Source organism: Vombatus ursinus, unplaced genomic scaffold, assembly GCF_900497805.2.
Source record: "Vombatus ursinus unplaced genomic scaffold, bare-nosed wombat genome assembly UNPS02000577.1, whole genome shotgun sequence".
Classification (NCBI taxonomy): Eukaryota; Metazoa; Chordata; class Mammalia; order Diprotodontia; family Vombatidae; genus Vombatus; species Vombatus ursinus.
Window position 1 is genome coordinate 7363163 of NW_020940355.1, and position 16412 is coordinate 7379574.

The 16412-nt window shown below is 37.5% G+C and overlaps 1 protein-coding gene across 5 annotated transcripts in view; it reads left to right on the forward strand.

The window, feature by feature from the left end:
• KIF13A (kinesin family member 13A) overlaps window positions 1–16412 on the forward strand; it is a 241287-nt gene that overhangs the window by 79258 nt on the left and 145617 nt on the right. For 4 of the 5 annotated variants that reach the window (XM_027874865.1, XM_027875016.1, XM_027874940.1 and 1 more), the window contains exon 3: window positions 9067–9079. In XM_027874865.1, coding sequence (XP_027730666.1) covers window positions 9067–9079 — 13 coding nt within the window. Of the gene's footprint in view, window positions 1–9063; window positions 9080–16412 lie in introns of those variants that run through there. The other variant, XM_027875096.1, reaches the window with a different exon arrangement.

Genomic DNA, 16412 nt, shown 5'->3' on the forward strand with positions numbered 1-16412 from the left:
TTTTTTTTTTTTTTGGTAAGGCAATTGGGGTTAAGTGACTTGCCCAAGGTTCCACAGCTAGTATGTGTCAAGTGTTTGGTCTGAGGCCGAATTTGAACTCAGTTCCTCCTGACCTCAGGGCCGCTGCTCTATCCACCGCGCTACCTAGCTGCCCCTTTGTTTTTTTGTTGTTGTTGTTGTTGTTTTTTTTTTGTTTTGGTGATCTTTGAAAGATTTTATAGGATGGGAAATTTAGCATAGGATTGGAAGAGGGCAGAATAGTGTCTTAATTTTAAAAAAAATGGTAAGGGAGGAAACTGGAAAGCTTGATTTTTTATTCTTGCCTAATTCTAAATACATATTAAAGGAATGGTCTATCAGCACTTAAAAAGGGAAGCTATGATCTCTAAGAGCCAGTATGACTTCATCAAGAACAGATTTTATCCCACAGGGGTAGTATAGTACAATGGATAGAATTTTGAACTTGGAGGCAGGAAGGCCTAATTTTGAATCCTGCCTCTGACATTCCCTAACTGTGTGACCATGTGCAAGTCATTTAATCTTTCTGAGCCTCAGTTGTCTTATCTTTAAAATGGATATAAAAATAGCTGCTGTGACTACCTTACAAAGCGATGTGGCTGAAATGAGATAGTATATGTAAAGTATTTTGCAAACCTTAAAGTTCGACACATACTATTATCCTCATTTAATTTTTTAACAAGGTAACAAGACTGGTAAGATGGTGCATCCTACACACACACACACACACACACACACACACACACACACCATGCTTGTATTTCAGGGAAGCATTTGACAGAGTTGTTAATGCTATGTTTGTGGCAAGATTGAGATAACATATGCATCAGAAGACAGTACATTTAGGTGTATTTACAGTTGGTTGAATAACAAGACCCAAAGAGTATTCATTAATAGGATGATGGCAACTTGGAAGGGAGTGCCCTAGATTTCTGACCTTGGCTTTGTGCTATTAAATACATTTTTTCCCAGTAATTGGATAAAGGCATAAGTGACATCTTTGTTAAATATGCAGATTACGTGAAGTTGGGAGAAATAACAAACATACTAGACAACTGAATCAGGATTAAAAAATAACTTGACAGTCAATCAGTCAGTAAATATTAAGTACCTACCATGTGCCAGGAACTGTGCTAAGTGCTGACAGGCTACAACAATGTTCCAAATTGAGTAAGATGAAGTGTAGTTAGTTTAAATGTAAAATTATACGTTTGAATTTTTAAAAAGAACTTTGCAAATACAAGATCAGGGAGTGGATGTAGTTAAACAACAGTTGCTGTGAAAAGGTTCTGGATTCCTGCATGAGGAATGAGATTGGATTGATGACCTTTGGGTCCTTTCCAAATTGTGTTCTGTGACTCTAGGGTCCTGTGAATCCCCTTTGACTTTGATAACAAGATTCAACTCTTTTACATTCAATTAAAAATTAAAACACTTGATGGTATCTGTTCACCTGAGCAGCTTGTGATTGTATTTCTGGATGATTTTATGACTATATAGTAGAATGGAAGTTGTGCTTTGAGTTTTAATCATCTGCTGAATATGACTTAGTGAATGTTTCCCTTGCAGTTATGGTGCAGTTCTGTTGCTTATTTTGTTGCTCATTGTATCCTTTGATAACTTTCAGGTATAAGGTCGTATAAAGCTGCATTACATGATAAGAAAATTGACTGTAAATATTTAAATATTAGGTCCATATTGTCTTGAAGGATTTATTTTACCTTTAAAACATTCACCTTTAGTCCACAGAGCTGTAAGACCAGCTGCTTTGGCACCCATTTTGCTGTTGAAGGAGTTTTATTTAATTTTTCTTCATATAGTTAGGTATAACAATATGTTGGACCAGATGTCAAGTGTGAAGGCTGATGCTTCAACATTCCTATAATGTTTGCATCTATACATCTGCTCTTGGCAACTTCCTTAAAAATTTCCTTGATTTAGTTGCTTAGTTTATTCTTTTATGGGGGAAGAAATCAGATTTCTCATCCAATCTTCCCTTGACCTTCTTCCCTTCTCCATACTCATACCTCTACATTTTTACTATGCTTATTTTCTTTAAGAGTTTATCTTAGGGGCAGCTAGGTGGCATGGTAGATAGAGCACTGGCCCTGGAGTCAGAAGGACCTGAGTTCAACACATAAAACTCATTAGCTGTGTGACTCTGGGCAAGTCACTTAACTTCAATTGCCTCACCAAATAAAAAAAAAAAAAGAGTTTATCTTGTCCTATTGTGAAAAGACATTCCACAAAAGAAAAAAGTGAAACTGGAGTATGCTTTGGTTTAGGATTGCTTTTCCTCCTACTATTTTCTAAAATGAAGTTGTTCTGATCTAGGTTGTTATTTTGCATGAGAGGAAGCCAGGTGGTGTAAAAATTGTTCTGGATTTGAAGACTAAGGGGATGAGTTCAAATCCTGGCTCTTTCACGTAGCAAGTGACCTGGAGCTTAGGTAACTTCTAAGCTCTTTAATTACCTGTTCTATAGAATGTTGACAGCCAATCCCTGAGGTACTTTCTAGTTCCAAATCTGCAGTCCTTTGCATAATCCAGAAAGATTCCTCATTCTGGAAAATTTGAGGCAAATTCTGTGAATGATTTCATTACTGGGATGAAGTCTCAATTTTATAAACAAATGAAACCATATACAATTACACCACAGTTCAAAGGAAAAGCAATTGATTTTTTTTGTGTTTTGTTTGAATTAATAGGGAAAATGAACAAAGGTGTGACCAAGCCGATCAGTCACTGTTTAAAAATTCGTTTTAGCTTTAAATATTTAGGGAATTAGGATCATAATTGTAGTTAATGTGTAAATACCCGACCATTTCATTTATTAAATAGGTAGGTCCAAATTACTTGATAAGTATTTAAATATGTCCTAACACTTTGGAAAAAAATACACATTAGTTGCAAGAAAAAAGATTGTATTTAATTTGTAAATAACCATAGTTACTTACTAATAGGATGTCTGTGACTATTGAGCACTGCAAAAATTCCCAGATTTAGGAATCATACTGGATATCATCACCATCATTTCCTGTTCCCCATCGATTTTCAAGTGGCACTTATTTTTTTTATCGCAGCAATCACTGAAAATCCAGCTTTGCAAAGATATGAGATTGACAGTGAGTAAGTTGGAGAAGTTACTGGAATAGCTGAAAGTGCAAGTAAACAAAAAACATCTCTCCAACATTCAAAACCACCATTGAGAGGAACACAATGCTATTTGATGTAGAAATTGTGAATTACCTTGATCCTTAAGCTAGAAGTTTGAGCAGTGTCCGACAAATGTCTAATATTATTGTGTTTCCCTCAACAATTTAAACTGCCTCTCAACTTGCCTGTGAATTTCCAATTTGGGAACCCAAGGACATGTATGCATCTAGTACAGCAGAACTAGTGAAATTGTACAAAGGCTATATACAGAAATTAATGTATGATTTAGTTTTGGTAAACCTATTAAAAGAATTGTTGAGGTACTTACTATGTTTCCAGTTAATTACTATAGGATATATAAAAATAGTACATATGTACCTACCCTTTAAGAATTTCAAGTCTAGTTAGGTCTAATTTATTTTATTGCTAAGTATCTATCATTAAGAGCAAAATTGTGTGTTACAAACCCTAAAAGTTATAGGATTTCGGAGAGATGAATCAGTGAAAGTTAGAATAGTTGGCGAAGTCTTCAAAGAAAGAGGTGAGGTTTGAATGAGGCCTTGAGATTCAGTGAAACAGAAGGGAGACATTATTTATGATTGGGTGGTGAGAGTAAGAGTAAGATCAAAGACTCAGAAATGGGAATGAGCATGGGATTTTCACAGGAAAATAAGTTTACAGGATATCTTTGAATAGATGTATTTAAGGCTTAAGGAAACCAGCAGTGGCAAATTGGTGATGCAGTGGTTAGATCTCTCTGCTTGGAGTCAGAACACCTGGGTTCAAATCCTGACCCAGACACTTAATAGATGTGGGATACTGGGTAAGTCACTTTATCTCTATGCCTCAGTTTCCTCATCTCTAAATTGAGAGGATGAACTTGATGACTTCGAAGGGGCCTTCAAGCTCTTAAACTATGATCCTATGATCCTGGTGTGCAGCAGAATATAATATACTAAGGGGCAACTAGGTGGTTCAGTGGATAGAGCACCAGCCTTGAAGTCAGGAGGACCTGAATTGAAATCACATACTAGCTGTGTGACCATGGGCAAGTCACTTAAACTCAACTGCCAAAAGAAGAGAGAGAGAGAGAAAAAATATGCAATATAATAACTACAACACTATAGAAATCCTTATCTCTACCTTCTCTCCGGTCTCCTGTGTCTCCCTCCCTCTAATCAAGTGAACAAAGAACTTTTTTTGTTTTTTACAGCTTCATGATTTATTTTCAGAATTCCAAATTGTAGAGAAATTCAGCTCACCTCTGTATGACATTGAAAACTAGACTTAAATCTAATAGTTACTCATAAATTGTAGTAGCTCCTCAAATTTGAACTTCAGGAATGTATGTATTTTTGTTCACTAGCAGGGAATGCCACCATTAGCTAAATGAAAATGTTAGCCATTCAGTCTCTGTGTGTAAATTAAGAATGTGGGGAGGGGTGATAAATTTTTTAGGCTACCTGATTACTGTTTAATGGACACATTACTTCATCACCTTACTTAAGCCACTAGGGCAGCTTTATCAGGGTGAATGGAATTTGCCAGTGAAATTGACACAGGAGCACAATATTTTCTAAAGTCCTAATAACTATTTTGTTTATTATTCTCAACAGAACTGACAGATGTCTATTCGTCCAATTATTTGTATGTGAGATATGTTTTGTATTTATTTCATAATATATCTTTCTGATGATATATATTATTTTTCATTATTAGTATTAGCAACATTTTTCTTCTTTATGTTTGTTTCAAAGGTTGCTCATCAATCTGCAAAGGCACACCCCCCCACCACACCCCTTCACGCTTGGCTTGGCTGCTCTTCACTTGGAGTATGAATGCCCTACACACCTAAAAAAAATGCTGTGCCATTCAGTAAATTATACTTGTGGCATCAATCAACAAGCATTTATTAAATGCAAACTCTGTGTCAGGCACTGTGCTAGGCACTAGTCATCCTAAGAATATAACAACCCCTATTTACAAGAAGCTTGGATTCTAATGACCACATATATAAGTATATACAGAATAAATATATGAGTAAATAAAAACAGATATAATGTAGTCAGATATGGGGGAGTAGAACATGGTCTATATCTTGAAGAAATAGAGGGATTCTGTGATACATTAAATAGCTTCCTCACATCTGGCCCTTACTAGGGAAGAGGCCAGAATTCTGAAAGGATGAATTAGGACAGTGACTATCCTTCTTTCTTCTGTCCATTCTGTCTATATCCATTCTAAGCATGTCACACTGTACTCAGGAAACAAGAGAGAAAGGGAGAAGAGTTATACTGATATTCTTACATGATCTTTCAGCATTCTGAGTAAAGGGCCAGATTGTTTTAAGTGCGCAAAAACTGTGAAATAAGGTTTGTTTCCTTAGTGGGGGGGAGGAAACATTATTGGAATAGTGATGAAGAAAGGGTCATTTCATTATTGGCCAGCTGAGGAGGTAAAAGCACTCCTGGCTACAAACCAGCACTTGGTCTTTGCCAGTAGTGGTGATTGGCATGCAGCTGTGGTGTAGAAGAAGCACTTTAGAACCTCAGAGAGCTCTCTCACATTCTGTGTGGCCAGTCCTGGCCTCTCTTCCTACCCATCCTATTACCATTTGGTTAACTGAAATGTGAAACATAAAATTTATTAACTTGATCAGTGCTAGTTAATATGATTGCTGTGGTATGTAGAAGTTATAGTTTTTGACAACAAAACCTTTAAAAGACTATTCCAATTTTTTTTAAAGGAAGAAAAAAATATATTGGGTTTTGGAGTTAGTGATGCTATACATGAGGTTTTCAATACTGTTCTACCAAACCTTGGCACACATTTCTAGCTTATGAAATAAAAGGCAAAAGCTTTCTTAGAATTAAAGCTGAGTATATATTAAGTTGGCAGTAAATATTTACCTCCTCTAAAAATAGAAGGCTTTTGAGAATGATTTGATAACAACTGGTGAAACTAGTTATTCTTGTACCTAGGCTATGGCTCCCCACCTCAGATCAAAGGAAAATAGTGTCGCTATTGTGCCCACTTTACAATCCTGTGTAAGACATTTGTTAAGAATTTCTAGCTCTCACCCAGATTTCTTTTTTTCCCATGTAATAGTTATTTTTTTTTCTAATTATATGTAAAGTTAATTTTCAACATTCACTTTTATAAGATTTTGAATTCCAATTTTTTTCCCTCTCCATCCTCCCCTCCCCAAGACAGCAAGAAATTTGATATAGGCTCTACATGTACAATCAAATTAAACATATTTCCATATTCGTCATGTTTCTCACCCAGATTTCACATGTGGACTGGAGCGAGGAACAGATAGAGGTGCTTTTCTTTCATTTTTTTTTTTTGCAGTTTCAAGGGAAAATAAAAAGCATTAGCTTAACAATTCCAGTTATAATAAGATAAATAGTCCATACATATGTGATAGACCTTCCTTCCTTATAGACATGAAAGGGTAAACTCCTCTACCTGACTGTGGACCACATACATATGTGTTCATTCATCTGTCTCATGCTTTGGCTTTGGTTCTTAATTTGGGCTCTGGGAGCTAAGTGAGGGCTGTGGTAATTGAAAAAGAGCTCTGTGCTATTTTTGCTTCTACCTTTTTTATTCCCATGCCCTTTCAGTGGAAAGTCAGTTTTCTCATCCTGAGCTCCTTCTTCTTTTTAAACAAGACCTAAAGCTATGGTATTTCTTCCCTTTTCTCATGAGAATAGGGCTGAATTGCTAGTTTTGAAGCTAACAAATTGGTATGGTCAAATGGAGGTCGGGAACAGCTCAGTTAACAGAACCAAGTGTCTTTGAATGTTAGAGCAGGAAGGGACCCTAGAGATCATTGATTCCTAGCCCCTTCATTTTTATTAATTGTGAATCTGTTTGCAAAACCTCTCAGGTTGATTTCTGAACGCTTAACTTCTTTTCAGAATTTCACCCAAGATGCATTTGTAGTTGTTTCTAACAGTGAACAGGTGATTATAGAGAAACAAAAAAATAAAATTTTACTTTGTCAACATTGAATTTTTAAAGAATACCATTAGTTTCCCCACCCTCCACCCCCAACATTTAATTGTATAAAGAAAACACCTAGATAATAGAGTTCATTAGCTCAGCGTTTAGAATCCATATATGTATATGAGAATGCTGTGAGCATTTTTAGCTAAGTGATATCAGAGGAATTTCTTCTAGTGGGATTTTAGTAAGATTGCAAGGTGTTTTTGAGTAGTTAGTGTGAGGATAAAAGCAAGATAAAGATTTCTGGAATAGTAGCAGAGCTAACAAGTGGTTAGTATACAAGAAAACCTATTGAATTGGGCATGGTGGTACCCACATGTCAGCACTGCTGTCTGGGAAGCGAAGCCTGGTGAGTTTCTTGAGTATAGGGAGTTCTGACCTGCAGTAAGCTAAGCTGACTGGTTGTCCCCACCAAGTTTAGCATTACTATGTTGAGCTCTTGGTAATGAGGGTCTACCAGGTTGCTTAAGGAAAGGATGAACCAGACCAGGTTAGAAGTGGAACTAGTCAAAGCTCCTGTGCTGATCAGAATAGGACTAGGCCTTAAGTAGCCCCTGTATTTCTAACCGGGGTGAACTAAAACAAATCTTTAAAAAAAAAAATTGGGTGGGATGAGGAGCTCTTGTCAACTGAAATTGAGGAACTTTATCTGCTTAAATAAAAGAAAGCAACATCATTTGAATTTGAATGGAAAGAATCAGTTTTATCCCATTAAATGGCATACTGTCACTCTAATGACATTTTATAAAACAGAAGAGGCATTCATATATCAATGTATTGTATTCACAGGGTGAATTTTATAGGCATCACTTCACCAAAAGAGACGAGTTATAGCTATGTGTAGTAGAGGCCACATAATGCAGTGGAAAAACCATTGGATTTAGGAGTTGGAAGATGTAGGTTTAAATCTTTGTTCTGAGGCTTAGTAGCTGTGGACAAGTTAGGAAACCTTTCTGGACTTCATTTGTAAGACATACATGACAGTGCTCGTTCTGCCTCCTTTGCAGGATTGTTTTGAAAAAAGTACTTGGTAAATAATAAAATGGTGTGTGAAGGCAGGCTGCAGCCATCATTTGTTACAGTAGTCTCCCATTGGGGTGATGCTTCACAATTTTCAATGTCCTTGCTCTCTTCCCTGCTCCCCACCCCATCCAGCACTCAGGGGCTGTGCCCATTGTTCCATCTATGTAATCAGTTGATAACTTCAAAGACAAAATGCACTAGGAGAAAGTGAGGTTCAGCTCTTGCAGTGGTTAAAAGAAAATGCTTTAGGTGGGCTGTACAGCAGCTTTCTTACTTCCGAAATACCAGTTTGCCTTATCTATTTATATGAAAAGTGACATGAGGTTAATAGAATACATAGATAATTTAATAGTTTGATGGAAATTCCTGTATAAATAAAAGTACATTTATCCTTATGTAACTGTAAAGTACAATATTGGTTTTATGAAAACCACATGAAGTCTGAGAAACTGCTACATTTTAAAAGCATATGCTCTAGAAGATTTAATCACATATTACAAAGATGGTGACATTTTTCTTGGCCCAGTATCTGCTGTAATGTGCGTCCTTGGAAACTTTAAAAATCTCTCTGAATGAGTCAGTGGGCATTCTTCCCCTGTTAAAGGAGAAAACTCATTCTTTTATGTTTCTTATGAAATTTTTGAGCAACCAGTTCACGTTAACACTGAACTTAATGGTTTAAATTTCTTACATTGTCTTCTGATCACCATCTATGAAGTGAAAAATGTGCAGAACATATTAAAGCCCCAGGTTCACCTTGTGTTTCTTCTTTTCTCTCTCTTTTCATTCCCTCTGATATGGTGGCTGTGCTGGCAACCCTCCTTACAATGCTACTGATTTTGTTTCCATCATCAAGAAAACCACCCAAGGTAAGTGTCGATATGTTGTTTGGTTTGTGTATATTGGCTCAGTAACCAAGGGAATTGGAATGGTGTTTGGAATATTCTGACAGTGACTGTCTGGTCCATCACATGACCTTCATGTAACCCTTTTCCACTAGTAGTGTGTGCAGATTTTAAAGAAAAACTACCGTTTCAAGTCAAACACAAGCTAAAGCACAGATATTTAAGGAACTGGGGTGGGGGAGGTGGAGGGGGGGAGTAAAAGAGTAGAATGTTTCCTGGTATCACTGATAGGATACAATTGCTCTTAGCTACTCAAATGAATGAACATTTATCAGAAATGGACCCTGTGCTAAATTAAGGATACAATAATGAACAAGCTAGTCCCTACCTTCTTGGAATGTGTAGTCCAATGGGGGAAATAAAACAGGGTCACAAATATCTACATCTCAAATGAAAAATGTGCTAAATGACTAGGAGATACATAAGTATAAGAAAAGGATTTAAAGGAGAGAGGACTTTCCAGGTGGGAAGATACCTGGTCTAAATAGAGATAAAGATAGGGTAGATTTAGTAACTCAATTCAATGAACATTTTTTTTAAGTATTGGCAGTTAAGTGAGTTTATGTGTGTATTTTATAGATACATACATACATACCTACACACGCACACATATACACACATTTGATATGCAAATATATATCATATGCCACTGTACACACATATGTATATATACACACATATACATACATGTGCATATATGCATGTGTGTGTGTATAAACATGCTTCTGCCTTCAAGAACTTATATTACTGTATTGAAGTTGGAGAAATCTATGACCTATCGTAGATAAGTATGATACAAGGTATAGCATAGTAGAGGCAAATGAAGGGTACAAGGAAAGTTTGTTGTTGAGTAATTTCGGTTGTGTCTGCCTCTCTGTGTCCCTATTTGGGGTTTTCTTGGCAAAGATACTGGAGTGGTTTGTTATTTTCTTCTCCAGCTCATTTTATATATGAAGAAACTGACGTAAACAGGGTTAAGGGACTTGGCACAGGGTCACACAGATAGTAAGTGTCTGAGGTCAGATTTGAACTCAGGTCCTCCTGACTCCAGGCCTTCTATCCCCTGAGTTACTTAGCTGCTCTTCAAAGAAAGTATTCTAGGGAAAACTTTGAGAAGAGAAAAAACACTTTCACATGGGGTGAGGTCAGGGAAGGCTTTGTGGAGGAGGTGGCAGTTGAATTAATCTCTGAGGGAAAAAGAGGATTTCCAACAGGCAGATAGATAAAGCATTAGCTATTTGCCACATGCTATGCTAAGCAAAAGAGGGAGAAAACGCATTCCAAGAATAGATAACTCAGATCCATAGGAAATCTCCAAATCTTCTTTTAGACATAAAGTTAACCTTCACCTCCCAAGTAAATTTTCCCCCAGAGCTACCAATAATCAGCAAACTCTACTGATTGAAGTTTTATTCCTTTTGTTCTATACAGCCTTTAGTAGAGATGTTAAAACAGTGAAATAGCCAAGGATAGAGAGTAGAGAAGGGGTAAAGATAGGCACCAATAATCTGGATAATCATACCTTCAGTAATTCAGAACTGACTATATTATCTGTGGGTATCTTCATGTATGCCAAAGGAGCCTGTGCACTTGGTATTAAAAGAGTTAGAAATTCAACCTGTTCCTGGCCCATGGAGCTGGCCACAGCTATGACTCACTGAGAAGCAGCCAGTCACCTGTAAGATGAAGGTATCACTATACCTCTTCTGGCTTCAGATTCCTCATCAGGGTGCTCTGGCCTAGAACGGGGATGGTTGAGTTTGTTTCTGGAGCTATATAGGCTAAGTTGATTCTTGGAACACTTGAAACCACTGCTGGGGGTAGGGGGGAGAGCAGTGGTGGAGATGGAAGAGAAGTGTTGAGGATATTGCCTATAAAGTAGGCAACCTGGTAATTTCTGTGCCAGTCAGGAAAGTATGGATTTCCTTTTTCTCCCCCCACCCCCACTTTCCTTCTTCTCTTGCTATTAATCCCCTGAGGTCATAGGGCAAGATGCCCAGACTTCTCATTTTCCTAGTCTTTCTTTTTTTTTTCTTTTTTCTTTTTAAACAAGAGATAGTACCAGTCACTTGAGCAGTCTTGGACATATGAAAAGATCTCTTCTATGTGTTTAATGAGGGAGACTTGCCCTCTATATTATTTTTATCATTAGCAGGGCCTGAAAGAGAAGTCAATATACCTTCTGCTCCCCACTGGCATTACCAGGCACTTTGTCTGTCAACCCTGTTATTTCTGTCATCTATGGATCTTTAGGAATTATTCAACTTAATACAATGATCCCATCCCCTAGATCGGGGTGGGGAACCTGTGGCCTCAAGGCCACATGTAGCCTTCTAGGTCCTCAAGTGCAGCCTTTTGACTGAGTCAAAGTTTTATAGAACGAAACCTTTTATTAAGGGGATTTGTTCTGTGAAATTTGGATTCAGTCAAAGGGCCGCCCTTGAGAACCTACAGGACCACATATGGCCTTGAGGCCAGAGGTTCTCCACCCCTTCCCTAGATCATAGTCTTCCTCTTCAGCCTAACCCTTCTACTCTCTTTGATGATTTTTATCACTCATGTTTGCTGGCTTCCTTCAAGACTCAACTTAAATGTCACTTTCTCATTCAGTCCCTGTGTCTCTTAGAGCAGAGGTGGGGAACCTGTGGCCTCAAGGCCACATGTGACCTTCTAGGTCCTCGAGTACGGCCCTTTGACTGAATCCAAAATTTACAAAACAAATCCCCTTAATAAAAGAATTTGTTCCGTAAAACTTGGACTCAAAGGGCCACAACTGAGGACCTAAAAGGCCACATGTGCCCTTGAGGCCACAGGTTCCATATGCCTGTCCTAGAGCTTTTTCCTCATATTAACCTCCCTCTGTTCTCTATAGGTCTTGTAGGTACTTAGCTATTTACACATTGTCTCTTTGATTAGAATGTAAATTCCGTGAGGGCTAGGGACTATTTTTGTTTTTCTTTGTATCCACATTCCTTAGCATTATGCCTAGCACATAGCAGTAGCTTAATAAGTACTTATTAACTGATCAACAATATTGATAGCTGTTATAATACTGAGAAGCAATGTAGTATAATGGAGAGAGAGGTGGCCTCATAAACTGGGTTCAAGTCCCAACTCTAACAAACAATGGCTTATGTGATCCTGGGCAAGTTGCTGCAACTTTCAATGCTCTAAGACATCTCTCTAAGATTAAAAGGGCCAAGTAGAGGTCCCTGGGGCACTCTGCTTAAGACCTTGTAGCAAGTTAACATGGGATTATTAATGGCTACTCTTTGAATACTGCCATTAAGCAGTTTCTAAACCATCTGTATTTTCATCTACCCTCTATCTTTCCGTTCTTCCCATAAGAATATCATTATAAATTGTATCAAATGCTTTGATAAAAATCAAAGGAAAAGAGTATTGCCCTGATCTTCTAATTTAGCAATTGTTGTAAAATGAAATAAGTGTAGTCTTGTTTTTGTATCACCTTGTATGACCAGTTTTTGATGAAGCTGATTCTTTATGACCATGGCTTTTTTTCCGCCTAGATTTTCATCTTAATAACATTCTAGAGTTTTGCCAGAAATCCAAGTCAAGCTCAGTGGTCTGTAATTTGTAGGTTCCATTTTCCTACTATTCCTTCCTCCCCCTCCCCTCCTCCTCTTCCTCCTTCATTTTTAATTAAGATACCATTTATCCTTTTCCAGAATATAATTCACTAAATGTTCATAAGGTACCTACTATGTGTAAGGCCCTGTGGTTACAAAATCCTATCTTCAAAGAGGTTTACATTTAATGTATATGACATCATTCATTCAACAAATATTTATTGAGTTGCCTGCTATGTGCAAGGCACTTTGTTAGGTACAGTTCCATGATCTTACCACACTGTAGAACATACTAGAATTTCTTAGTGGAGAGAGGGGACCAAACGAATATTTTCCTTTTCTCCTTGGCAGGGAAATCTTGATAGAGATGTAGAGAATATTTAGAGTCAAATGAAACATTTTATACATCCTTTATAGATCTAAAGATACCTAAAGATAGTCTTGGTGGGAGTAAGGCTATTTCATCTTGTGAGACGGGGTAAAGGAGGAGAGAGTGGCGGAAGGCACCTGAGGGATAGGAGATGAGGAAGAGGGAAGAAGAGGGAGCTCACAATGAATGGATTCAATTTTTTTTCTGTAAAATATGAAATAAGAATCTCCACTGAAAGAGAAGGGAGACGAGGAGCCATAGGAGCTTGAGGTGGAATGGAAAGGTTTGGAGAGTGGGATAGTGAATTGATAAGGTAGGTATAATAAAATTATCTAGCAGCAGTAAGGACCCAGTTGAAGTTATGTAACATAAATTTGTAGTGGATCCAGCCAAAATGATTATGTGATTTTTCTCCACCTTCGTTCAACAACACATGTGTAGCATTCCCCTTATCCGCTATTAAGCACACTGCTTGTCTTGTAATCCCATTAAAGGCAATGGGAGTACTGATTTTTCTGCCTCATCTTGGACCCATGAAATTTCTTGCAGCAAGAATTGTTTGACTTCTTTCTATTTCTTAATTTCTATTGATTATCTTAGAGCACTATATTCAGAGTAGCAAAATATAAGTACCTTTAATTTTGTTTTAATTCTTAAAAATCTCAAAACACAGTTTTAAAAATCCAATATTTAAAAAAATTCCCCCTAAGCCATTCCATCTTTAATAATTTGCTAAATGCATTTTAAGGAAGGACACTGTCAAATGCTACTGCTTATAAAATACTTACTATAAAGATGGGTAACCAAAATGGGGAGAGAACTTGAAACTGTATCATAAGATCAGTAGAAGGAACCAGGGGTGTTTAGAATGGAGAAATGCTATTTTCAGATATTTGAAGGAAGATCACTTGGATTTGCTTTGCATAGTTTCACAGGGAAGAGCTAGGGCTAGTGGATGAAAATCACAGGGAGGTAGATTTTAGCTTACTATAAAAAAATAATATCCTTTTCTTTTAAGATAAGTAGGCTCCCCATTATGGGAGGTCTTCAGTCAGAAGCTCCATAAGCAATGAACAGGGATTAAGAGGACCAGAAAAAGCAACTCTAAGATCTCTACAGATAGATAACTTCCTTCCTCAGTCCCTCCCCTCAGTACTAACCAAGTTTCTTTATCTTATGTGTGAAAATACTGAGTGGCATGGTATATCATAAAAGAGACCTTATTTCTTTGTCCCTTGAGGTTAATCAAGTGAAGATGGGTCTAAGGAGGACCTGGTAGAATATAACCTGGTCCTGAGTCATTCTGGGCAAAATGGTATCTTGGAGGCTAAATGTCTTGAGCCATATCATTTGTAGATTTAGGTTGAGAATGAGCTCACTTCTTCCAACCTGTTCTTTGGATGCAAAACTTCTCATTGGCCACATATCATAATGACTTTATCGATTTTTTTTAGACTGGTATGACCTGGTTCTAGACTAAAGGCCTTGGTTTCAATCTAGTCTGAATACTGTTCATCCCTAGTACTGTGCTAATATTTGGCTGGCCAGGCAATAGACATGGAAATAGTAGATGACAGAAAAAGGATTAAACTACAGGTCCCATGCCAGATGTACATGGTCCATTAAAATCAAGATTTTTCAAGCACTAAATGCTAATCTATTCCTTTCCCTTTCCGCTACTTTTTAATGTATAGGAATGATGATTTCCCAGAGTCAGCAGATGAATAATGTAACATGTGCCCAGTTCCAGGTTGGTTTTTCAGGTTTTTTTTTTGTAAGAAGTAGTATTTAGTACTTGAAATTTACCCCAAATTACATTTTCGATTACTGTTAGAGAAACTGTTATGTGGTCTTTATTAAAAATCAGAATATGGAAGAAACTGAAATACTACTGTTTATCTGTTTCTGGCTGCCTTAGGCAACAAGTAAAATAGAAAAAATAAATTAATTTTTATGAAGTATAAATCCATTCTGAATGGTACATTAAAAAACTGGAATGTTTAAAACAGTTTTAGTTTTGAGGTTATACTTAGTTGCTTACAAACTGCCAGTATTTTTATTTTTAAAAAATTAAATAAATTTTATTAGATTCAGGAAATCTGGTAAAATGTTTGTGCCTCTAACTTTCATTGAACCAGATATTTTTCTTCTTGGTGCATCATTTCCCTACTCTTGAATATGAGGCTAAAATACTTTAGCTTTTCTCTTTACTACTTCATAGAAATAGTGTTAGAATTAGCTAGATCTTCATGATGCATTTGTAAATGCTTTGACATCTTCATAAATAGGCAATACAGTTTGTAATAATCTGAGTTAATCTTTTATTTAAAGGAAATTGTCTCTTCCTTTCTTCCAACAGGTCATAGCAAATTTATGTAACTACCTTATCCTGGGGAAATATAGGTATTACCATTAAAATTTAGTGAAAATAAAGCTACATTTTATAGTTCTGTCTTGGTATCAGCTAGCTAAAATTCTCAAATCAAGGCTGCAAACAATTCAGTGGATGATAGTTTTGGGAAATGATAAAGGCATATAATATAATACTAATGTGCCATGAAATACTGAATATGAAGAATTCAGAGAAGTACATAAGACGACTTATATGAAGTAAAATAAGCAGAACCAAGAAGGCAGAGTGAAAGCAGTGACTTGCTTGAGCTCTCCCCCAAAGCCCTCCAAATACCTAAAAAATGACTCTAAACAAATTCTAAAGCAGCAGAACCCAGAAAAAGACAGAGTGAAACAAATTTCCAGCCCAAGACAACCTGGATGGTTAATTAGAAAGGTCTATCATGGCAGGCTGGGAGAGGAACACAGTTCAGCATGGGCCAGCAGTCAAAGACCAGGTCTCTGCAAACCTGGAGCGGGCCTCAGAGGACTGAATCACAGGCAGCTGTGGCAGTTTCCAGACTTCTCAACTCACAAACTCCAAAGACAACTTAGAAGGTCAGTAGGAAAAGTCTGTGATTATGATAAGCCAGAAGCTCAGTCCCAGCCCCAGTCTCAGCTGCAGCCCTGGGGCGGCGGCTGCTTCCTGAGCTTCCAGCCCATAGACTAAGGAGGAAACGTGTGGCTGATCAGAGGGGGATTGCAGGGATCTCTTAGCTGGTTGCAGGATTCTCTTGCTTTGCCTGTGCTTGGATCTGGGTCACAGTTTTGGGTGGTGGTCCTGGGGCAAGGAGGAGCGCTGGTGTGGTGGAGCTTCTAGTGGCGGTGGAGAAGGAATCCTCCTCACAGTTCCAAGGCAGAAAAGAGTGCTTGTGGTCACACATAGACCAGAGCACAGGCCAGGAAACAAGTAAACACCTTGCCCCTTATCATGCCACCTTGGAAG